At 29.3% G+C, this 10,531-nt stretch overlaps 1 protein-coding gene across 5 annotated transcripts; it reads left to right on the plus strand.

The window, feature by feature from the left end:
• Positions 1 to 798: 798 nt before the first annotated feature.
• On the plus strand, positions 799 to 7,409 carry LOC106466318 (complex I intermediate-associated protein 30, mitochondrial-like). 5 transcript variants are annotated; one of them, XM_013926587.2, is made up of 5 exons: positions 799 to 861; positions 3,660 to 4,145; positions 5,178 to 5,360; positions 5,834 to 6,019; positions 7,097 to 7,409. In XM_013926587.2, exons 2-5 carry the CDS (start codon positions 3,807 to 3,809, stop codon positions 7,319 to 7,321), a joined length of 933 nt encoding a protein of 310 aa, XP_013782041.1. In that variant the 5' UTR covers positions 799 to 861; positions 3,660 to 3,806; the 3' UTR covers positions 7,322 to 7,409. The 5 variants fall into 5 exon arrangements, with proteins under 5 accessions (XP_013782041.1, XP_013782043.1, XP_022250006.1 ...); XM_013926589.2 differs by having other exon boundaries at positions 815 to 1,001; XM_022394298.1 differs by having other exon boundaries at positions 845 to 861; positions 3,902 to 4,145.
• Positions 7,410 to 10,531: the final 3,122 nt, after the last annotated feature.

Raw genomic sequence — 10,531 nt, forward strand, 5'->3', positions numbered from 1 at the left:
ATTATCTGTCTCTATATCTATCTATCTGCAATTGTTATCTCTCTTTATTTGCCGGGCTTATATACTAAAAAAGAGAGCGCCTAGAATGCACTCGGGCTTTCATGATCCTTCTAGAAACTCATCACGTGTTACCAGCGTCAAATGACTTCAGCTGTCGTAACAATATAATGAAGAACATTGGTGTTTTCACAGAAAATTAATGATGACTTAAAGAACTTTGAAGTTTTTCTAAAACTACAAATGCAATAAAAAACAAGGAAGGTTTCGTTAACACTGAGTGTTTGTGGTAGTTCGAGTTACTTGAAAATATCTAAGTAACAATAGTTATTGGTTAACTCTAGTCCATTTAATAGAACACTTGCACGAAATTGAAGTAGCACAATTGATTTAATTGATTTAATTTTCAGAAAAACAAGTATATTGAAAGTAATTGGCCTCAAGATAAGTTGGAACATTCCGTTAACTTTAGTCGAAATCGATAAAATGAGTTTTGAAACTATGTAGACCTCACTACACAAAACATTGTATAAAGTAATACTTATTTCATTCTATATAGCAGGAATAACAGTGATATTTTTATTTTACATTTAATGTTAATTTAAATGAAAACACAGACGATGTGCACGATATACTCAGCTCAACATTTATTAGTTAAACTGTTCTTGAAAATTAGTAATTTATTCTAGCCAACTTCTTGAAAAATGAGCTGTAATGAAATGTAAAACTCAAAAAAGTTAGGATGTTCTTGATGAAGATTTATAAAATGCTTTTTTCATTGAAATTGATAACTTTTAAATTATACAAAGAGGGCGTTATAAAATGCAAAGAAACAATAGTTACAAGTTGAACACATGATATATGGTAAATTGCAGATTTATAATTGTCATGAGTCATATCATGCGTTTATAATTTTATGTAAAAATTATATGCATTTTTACTGTTTCTGCTACATACAACCCTTTAACCTTGATGAAGAACAGTCCACTTTTTAAAGCGCTCAGGTTATGCATTCGGTTTCTTTTGGATGTTGTGTATGGCTAATAGTAATAATAAATAATATTAGCTAATCTTTTTATGTGGTTGTGATCCCGGGAATGAACCAAATAGCACAACACAAGCAAACTAGCATTAATTCTAGTACTATTAGAAATAAAAAAGTATATTTCTATATTTGTTTTGGGGCATGTCAAGCTGCCTCGTAGAGCTAGATTGTTATTCACTTACTGTTAATAAATTACATTGTAATTTGTACTTTTTGTAGCACATTTGAGTTTCATCAATTACAAAAGGACAAATTAATACAAGTTAGCTGAGCAGATGGTCATTTTCTTTTTTCATCTAATATAAAGTTTAAACTGAAAGCTCTCATGTTTATTCTATTTCTAAATGTCTTAAATTTCACATATACGTTTTCTTATAAAATGTAATAAATATCCGTGAAAATATGCATGACCATTAAAACGTACAAAGATTAAAACTGAAAGGTTTATTGGGATTGTTTTTGAAACAGGGCTTTTCCAGAGATTTAGTTTTATATGCATGATAATGATTAGAAGTTACCATGCTTGCCAAACAAGGATTTAAAAAGCTTATTCTTGTTATTGGCAATGCCAAAGAAGAAAATGAATCAGTACAATTTTTATTGTAATAGCAACATACTAAATTATAATTAAAGTAGTTGTGATAAACTATTAACTGTTAAAAGAATGTTAGACTTTCCAGTTATATTAGGTAAAACTGTAAAAGTTTCCCAGATTTCTATGCTAAATGATTTCCATACTTAAATATCTTTCAAAAATGTATAATTCAGAGAAAATTGTTAGATTATCTTTTGTGTCCCATAACCAAAGTTTTTCTTAATATATTTTTTGAACTATAAACATGTGCAAGGGTAGATAACATAAAATAGAATTGCACACCGTAATTCTTTTATTTCCATGAATAAGTGCAATTTTCACTCAAGTTATGCAAACAAGTTCTGCTGTTCACTCTTCAGTGAAATTTTTACATATGTATATACATGTTTTTAAATCAGTTGTTTAACGACATGTCTCTGATTAAGTTTACAATCTTAATTTAGTAGTCTGTCAGCACCAATGTAGAAATTTCACTCCATTCCCCCATGTTGATAACTTTGTCAATTCCCTTTTAATTTTTTTATATTGAATCTTCAGTTTTGTTTATGGTATAGCACTCTTTGATAATTTTGGAATTGAAGCATTGTTTGATTTGGTGAAATTAAAAGTATCCATTACTTAGAAGGCTTGCCTCTGGATTATGCTTTTCTATACCTCTCAACTTTTGTTCATTACTTATGTTAATGATATAGATACTTGTTTGAGAAGTTAATTTAATGGTGATGATGCTAAGGCTGAAACTTTATGATAATAAAACTGGTGTATTTATGTATTTTACATTCACAAAAAAGAAACCTATCATTCTATAGGTATTTTAAGAACTTGTAGCAATTTGCCACAATTTAATTCTTCATATTGTTAGCCAACACTGGGCAGCTTGTACATTTGTACTTTTTTTGTGAGTGTAAAACACTTACTACTTCTTTAATTATGAATAGTTTGATTTTCGATACTTCACTAGTATAAAGGCTTGGTCTGATATTTCATTGGTGGTAGTGTCCAGGGTCACTGATGAGGAGTGGAATTCTCAGAAACTAGTCTGGCTCAGAGACACACACCCCTATGAAAGAATATACCATTCCAAGCTTTTACTTGTTGTTAAACAAATGTTTAAACAACTCTACTTATTCACTTTATGATAATGTTTTTTATTGAAAAACAAATGAACAGCATTAGTGACTATCTAGAATGTAAAATGTAGTTTTAATATTGATAAGTATAATTTACTTAGGGTTTGAAAATTTGGAAAGGACATTCAGTGTGTGAGGAGCATTTGTATTAAGTGTGGAAAAACCTTTAAAAAGGAGAATTTAGATATGATTATTGTTAAAAGTATCAAATTTCAACTGAATATTTGTCTGTGATGAAAAGAGGTGATAAGATTACGAGAGGCATTTGCACATATAAGAGTAAGAGGCAGAGTACCTGTTTCAAAAATTTCAAAAGTATGAAAAATATAAGACTTGGTATGGTTTTTCTCCTGGAACTAAAAAAAACTAGAGATGACTTTGATAATATAACTATGGGTTGTACTTTTCATGTAATAGGTTGAAAATTCAAACATATTAGTGGCTATAAGTTATACATTTAGAAGTCTAAATTCAATCCTTTTTTTTTTTTTGACAAGTGTATTCCTCTGTTGAAATTGTAAAATTATAGAGTGGTTTGTTTGATAATGTAACATACACAATTAGTATAAACTTTTGTTGCAGAGATATGAAAGGTTATATTTAGTTTGGTATTAAGATTTTTTTAAGGGATGACTGAAGAGGTGAATTCAATTGGCCAAATAGAATTCCATCATCTTGGTTATTCTTATGTTAGATTGTTCTAGTGTTACTTTGAGATCTTACTAGGAAAAACTGCTGTACATGAATGGTACTAGACTTAAGACTATTGTCTTAAAGTTGTATTGAATCAGATTCTATATTTCATGTACCATAAACATCTTATTTGGATTTCATTTGTTTGTTTTTATTATTATTTTGATTAGGAGTGATTTTTCCTATGTCTTTAAAACAGGAAGTGGGCCTTGTAAGAAGAATTGCATGTGACCATTTATAAAGAAGACTATGTCAAAAAACATCTCTCCAATCTAACTATTGCAAAAAATAAATATGAACATATTTTATTAACCTTTTGGATTGTTATAAAAAATATGAACTAGAAATGCTTTTGGAAAAACTTCTTTCGCAGTCTTTCACTTCAGCATTTAATTTATTTAATCATCAACAACTCATAAAACCTTTATTTTGGGGTTGCAGTAAAAAATTTTCAGCACCCTTACTTGTTGTGCCAATACGTGGATCTTTTTGGGAGCGTGATATAAAAGGTCCACGTTATCGAAAAAAAACTGAGCGAAATTACTTAGATGACATGAAATATGGAATTAAAGAACTTAAAAATGAAGTTCAACTGTGGAAAGAAGAAATGTCTGAGAAGTTTCAATATGACCCAAAGGTTTACATGCCCGACGATTCTGAGATTGTATGGACATTTGATACAAAGGTACCAAAAAAAGTTGTTTTTTCATACCATAATGTTTTTCTTACCATAATTCGTTAGTAACTTCATAGTAGTGGTGGTGGTGTGTAATATTTATTTTTTGTAATTAGGTATAGATAAAGTAGTAGAACCCAAACATAATTTTAATATAATAATACATTTAATGGATTTATATGAAAAGTAAAATTAATCTACTACTCTTGATAGCCCGGACATATAGAATGCAAATAATGATTCTTGAATGTTTTTGTTCATTTTCTCCTATTAGTATTGCACATTTAAGCATGGTAAGTTGAATGTGTAACAAAGAAATACATAGTTATATATTTAAGCTTAAAAAAAGTAAGTAGTGTGAATAGGTATGGGTTAGTTTCATACCCTTCAATAAAGTAAATAATTTGATTTACATGTTCAACCATAACCAGCCACATAGCTTATATACAATATTAGTGATCAATGTAGTAAAACACAGAGGATTAGTTTCATACACTTCCATATTTTAAAAGTAAATAATTTGATCTGCATATTCAACTGTAACCAGCCATTTAGTTTATATCATACAATATTTGTGACCAGTGAATATAAAAATAGAGTTATGAGGATGAGACCCCTACATTTACTTTCTTTACTGTGGAAATATAATTAGATTTCAAATAATCTGAAGCTTTGAAAATGTGTTACTAAGTGTCTGTTTTTTTCTTATATATATTTAATTACTTACATGTTTATGATAAGTAAAAAAAATTCAAAACTATAGTACCACTAATTGTGGTCCATTTACTGTCTTTGAAACTAGAAAGTTTAAAATTATGATGAATAATTGAGAAGTGGCATGCCTTACCTTGTAAGCTGCTAAAAACTTCAATACCTGAAGTAAGATGGCTTTTGGGTTTAAAAGTTTGAAGTTTTAATTCATGTTGGTTGTATTACATGATTATGTCTCATTTATACCAGACTTGTAGCACCATCTGATAATAACCACAATTTATAGTAACTAATCTTTATTGAAAACTTTTCCCCCATTTTATGCCACAGGAAAAATTGAATCAGTGGGTGTGCACATCAGACAGTGATAATAAAGATGGCTTTAGTCACTGTGACTTAACTCTCAGTAAGAACAAGAAAGGATTATTCAGTGGTTTCTTAGACTGCAGAGTTCCCAAAGATGGCCAGATAAAAGAATCAGGATACTGTAATATTCGGTGTCTGAGAGCCAGGGTAAGCACTTTTGTTTTGTAGGAAATACATTATTGTAAAGAGGAAAACAAATTGTGTGTGTGTGTGTGTATATATATATATTGCAAATAGCACTCTTCCTTTAAGCATTTATGAGAAGTTAAATATTTCTAACCATTTTTACTTATCCACTCGTAAGGTATTTGTTGTTAAAACAAATAATTTGAATACTAAGACTTTTTAGCTTTAGCTTGATTGGTTTTATAGTTATAATTCCAGATACTGTATTGTGAGAACAAGCAAGGTGATGTACGCTACTTGATTAATTGAAATCACTTTTATTCTCAAGACAACAGACATCAAAATAATGTGTGACTATATTAGGCAGGAATCTATACATAACTGAATATATTAGAAGTAATTAAAAAATAAATGTTTTCCTGTAATCAAAATTTAAATAGGAAACAGTTTGTAGAATTTAATTTAAAACATTTTATCCTCTCTCTTTTTTTCAGAAATCTTTCAAGAGAGATTCTTTCTTTGATTGGCAAATGTTTACCCATCTTATACTTAGGATCCGAGGTGATGGAAGGTCATACATGCTTAACCTCACTACTACTGGATACTTTGATGTTATGTGGCATGACATATACAACTACATACTTTTCACACGTGGTGGGCCTTACTGGCAAGTTGCAAAGGTAGTCACTTCAGTTTAAAATTTTAGTTCTGATAATTTATTATTATCAAAGACATGAATTAGAAATATAAGTAGCTTATTAATTTTTTTTAATGTGGTGTTAATTTTGATAACGTACCCAATTTGGTCTATTTGTAAAAACTGGTGATCACAAGAAATATATGTACTTTCTCACGAATAATTTAAAAGTCATTGATCTAAATATTCACTCATGATTTTAAGATGTTTTCCATGAAAACTGTATTATGTAATTCTTCAGAATTGAACTCTGTAAAAACTAACCATTGTAATGGTAGGACATTTATTACGTTGTACTATAAGTATATACACGTTTTTTTATTTCATGAAAATAAGTATGTTTATAATTATTGTTACAGCCTAAGGTTAATTTTTCCTTTTTTTCTAATTTTGTAAAGGCAGTTTTATTTGAAATTCTTTATCCCAGTTTTCATTGTCTGTGACACTTAGTAGGTATGATATTTATTTGCTTACACTGTATCAAGTTTACAAGTTGTATTTTAAAGGAAGCTATATTTCTTGGTAGTGTCTCATGCTACTATAATTCATCCCAAACTCACTCCTTTAGGGATACATCTTGTAAAATAGCATAATATATTAGAGCTTTCTCAACCAAACTTGCACAACTCTGAACAACATATTACCAGGATCTTTTAAGTTATTAAAAGATGTATAAAAGGGTGATCATTGTAATGATTATGTCAAAATTTTAAAGGAATATGCACAATACCAGATATACAGTTTTGTGTACTTAGACTTCATAATCGTACTTTGTAGGTAGGGTTGCCATCCGTTTTAGGTAAGAAAAGAACATGATTTGTTTTTTTAAACTCTAGTTTCTAACTTGATAAAAATGCTGAAAATTATCAAACACCAACAAAATTGTTCCTTATTTTAGAGCTATTTAGGTGACAATCCTACTTGTAGAAATAGTAGTGAAACAAAAGTTAAAATGTCAGGGTGCTAAAATATTAGACTAGATAATCTAACAACTTTAGCACCTTAGATCGAGCCAAGAAACTACGCTGATACCAATGTTTGCTTTGAAATTTGTTTCTAGATTCCATTTTCCAAGTTTTTTCTCTCAAGTAAAGGAAGGATTCAGGATAAACAAGACCCAATCCCCCTGGATAAAATTACTAATATTGGAATTACTTGTGCTGGGAAGACTCCTGGTCCATTCCAACTAGAGATAGATTATATTGGAGTACATTTTGATGGAAATCATACAGAAGAATTTGCCTATGAAATGTATAATGTTCCAAGCTTCATTGTTGGCGTGTGAAGAAAAGCACATTGATAAATGTTTGAATAACTTAATGGTTTAATTTTGTAACAAATTGTTCAGAATAAATATTTGCTTTAACTGTTAAGTTCACTTTGGCTATTTCTTAATTTTTTGAACATTTAGACTGAAATAAGTAGTAAATGAGTTTGGTAACAATACTGTATGGAGCTTCATGTTCCCCTCACACTTTGGTAGCTTTTATTTGTTTGTATGAAAGTAGATGATATTAGTACATAATGTTAGTGATGTTATTTTACTGACATATTTCTTTTCTATAAAGTATGATAAAAAAGTGGTTTCTAAACCAATGTGATACCAACAGTAGTAAATAAATATACAATGTTCTGTTATTAAATAATGTGTTTTCTTTTTCATATTTGTAGTATAAAATCTTCCACAAAATATTTAGATTTAGTGAAAGGTAATAATAAAGTAATTACTTTATGGAAGTGTGGTCTACTGTTAAAAACTTTCACTGAGCACAATGATTACACAACTTATTAAAAAAAAAGAAGTTAAACTATTTGTATGGCTCGAGTAACACTAACAAACTGACATCAGTTCATTTATAAAGTTTATTTTCACACCTGTAGTCCATTGCAGGTTTAAAATAAAGTTGCCAATCACCATTTATTTTCAATTAAGACCCAAACATTCATTAAAGGAATATAGACTATTCAAACATGGAGATAAAAAAATTCATAAACAATACTCTTTACATCTATTTCCAATCTTTTACTTGAATTATCGGTCACTTTTCTAACATTTCAGTCTAAGAACAGGAAATTAAGGAACAAAATTATAAAATTAAAAGTGTATAATGAATTGACTTTACAAAAACACTCCTTCTTACTGAAAGGTTTTATTAGAGTATGTAGTTAAATATTTCTACTACATAAATCTCCTACAGTGTAATATTTGTACCTGTAACTGAATACCTTTCCAATAAAATATTTCCAAACTACTGTGTTTCAGCAAAAATCATCATTAATAAATCATTTAAAACCATTTGTTCTTCTACTAATGATTGTGAAGTGCTTTGTTAATGAAATTAATAACATATAGTCTTAACTTTACTGATGGTCTGTTTGCACAGTTTGTTAACATTTACTGTGATATAAACACATGACTAAACATTATTGTATATTCCAATTTTCATAGTAATATTCACATTGGCAAGATTAAGATATGCAGGATCATTAATTAAGAATAATAATAAAATGTGTTACTTTCAAAATATAATACTCATCCTCGTAAAGAAAATTTCAAGTAGTTGGACATTTTCCACCTGAATGGTCAGGTAAAGTCCCCAAGGTTCAGACATAGCTAGCCCTAGGTTAGTACAGCTGACCATAGTGAAACTAGTTAATATCACCTGGCACCTATTATTAACCAAACATTAAACTAGTTAATGGCACCTGCCACCTATTCTTAACCAAACAGAAAGACTGACTGTCCTTTTTATAATGTGTCCATAGCTGAGACTCCCCCTACACAGAGTGACACTGTAGCAACTCTAAAACAATATAAATTACAATAACATTTTTTTAGTATTTGGTAAATAACCTGATTTTTATTGCATTGCATTTAAAACCACAGACAAAATATGTTTAAAGCTTATCTAGTTAGAAAAATAATAGAATAAAGAATGCACTTGTTTTAAACTTATTCAAAAGAAACATGTTGCTTCATTTTCTTTTCTATTACTGAGCAGGTCTTCAAATCTTAATTCCTGAAGCTGCCAAATGACAGATTATGTTAAGAAAACATAGGTAAGAGGGAGGAAGCATTTTACTGTCTGATCCTATCTTTATCAGGTGATTCTTTTAAAACAAATTTAAAGGAACTGTGTATAATGACAAACTGTACTTTAAGATATAAAGAAACTGGGACATTTAGTAGTTTTACTGGGATATGTGGTAACCCTAAATGTGATGTGTGTGCTTAGTGGCATATTATGGTTCAAACTATGGACCTTCCCTAAGCTACACCCAACCATTTCACAAGACCTTATAAAGTTAATGATTTGGTTATATGTTTCATGGTCTGCAGGTGAGATATCACCCCAATTTTTTCAAAATAATGTTTTAGAATGAAAATCAATAGGTACACAACTAAGAGTTATGCAACAAACAATTAACCTAATTGAATAACTTCTTACAAAGAAAATAAATGTCTCTGGTAAACTTCGAAAACAATTATTAATAAAAAAATAAAACCTGAAGACATTTATTTTACATAGTTTTATATGCAATGGTTTGAATATATATTACTAATTGTATGGATCAATACATGCTTTATACATCTTATATACACTTTACATCAAGGTCTATAGGCTTCATAATTTAAAATATCAAATTTGATAAGTTGCATATTTCAAATTTATATTTTAAATACATACATAAATTGTAGTTTTTCATTAAAAATAAGCAACTTTAAATTTATTGTTTTTACATTAAAATTTACATAAATTATCACTGCTATGAGTCAAACACATTTATAGATAGAAAGGAATGTAAAGAACAGTCCTTTTTTCTGAACCAGAGAATTTTTGTTTCACTCAATTTCATATACTAAAGTATTTGTGGAATACAAATACCAAGTATTTCAAAGATTTTCAAGAAATACATTTTGTGTATAACATACGGTATAGAAAAATACAGCAAATTGAAGAAAGTCATAAAAAATTATGGACCCTAACTAGTGAGCCGCATCGCATTACCAAATAAGGAGGAGACAAGCTTGAAGCCCATCACACAAGTTAGCTTTTTTGCATTCCAAGTCTTGATCTTAGAGATACTGATTTTAACAGCTACAAATTCTAGTGCAAAACAGATGAGATACAACCACAATTGTTTAGATAAGCACATGACTATATGAAGCAATATCATAAAAAATGGTTAACAGGACTTCCATAAAACTAATGAATGGAGTAGTATTTGTGAATTGACTGAAGTTACACGTTTTGTCTTTATACACTCCGAGACGTTCATCTAGGGTTGTTTCCCCAAGGATATTAGATAATGGTCAACATTTAGTTCTGTAAGAACGAATTACAGTTTGATGGAAGATTCCAGTTGAACCAATCAACTTAGAAGAAGTACTATTAGAAGCAGATCTACTGGATTTTTTGAAACTAAAAACAACACTAATTTTAGTGTATATAATTCCTATGTTTCTGGCTCAAAACTTCACCTGTTCAAACTA

Source organism: Limulus polyphemus, unplaced genomic scaffold, assembly GCF_000517525.1.
Source record: "Limulus polyphemus unplaced genomic scaffold, Limulus_polyphemus-2.1.2 Scaffold2220, whole genome shotgun sequence".
Lineage (NCBI taxonomy): Eukaryota > Metazoa > Arthropoda > Merostomata > Xiphosura > Limulidae > Limulus > Limulus polyphemus.

Excerpts from the sequence above, each read along its gene's own strand:
- LOC106466318 (XM_013926587.2), top strand. The coding sequence starts at position 3,807 with ATGCTTTTGGAAAAACTTCTTTCGCAGTCTTTCACTTCAGCATTTAAT. Across the intron at positions 4,146-5,177 it reads TATGGACATTTGATACAAAG|GAAAAATTGAATCAGTGGGT; the intron begins GTACCAAAAAAA and ends TTTATGCCACAG. Across the intron at positions 5,361-5,833 it reads TTCGGTGTCTGAGAGCCAGG|AAATCTTTCAAGAGAGATTC; the intron begins GTAAGCACTTTT and ends TCTTTTTTTCAG.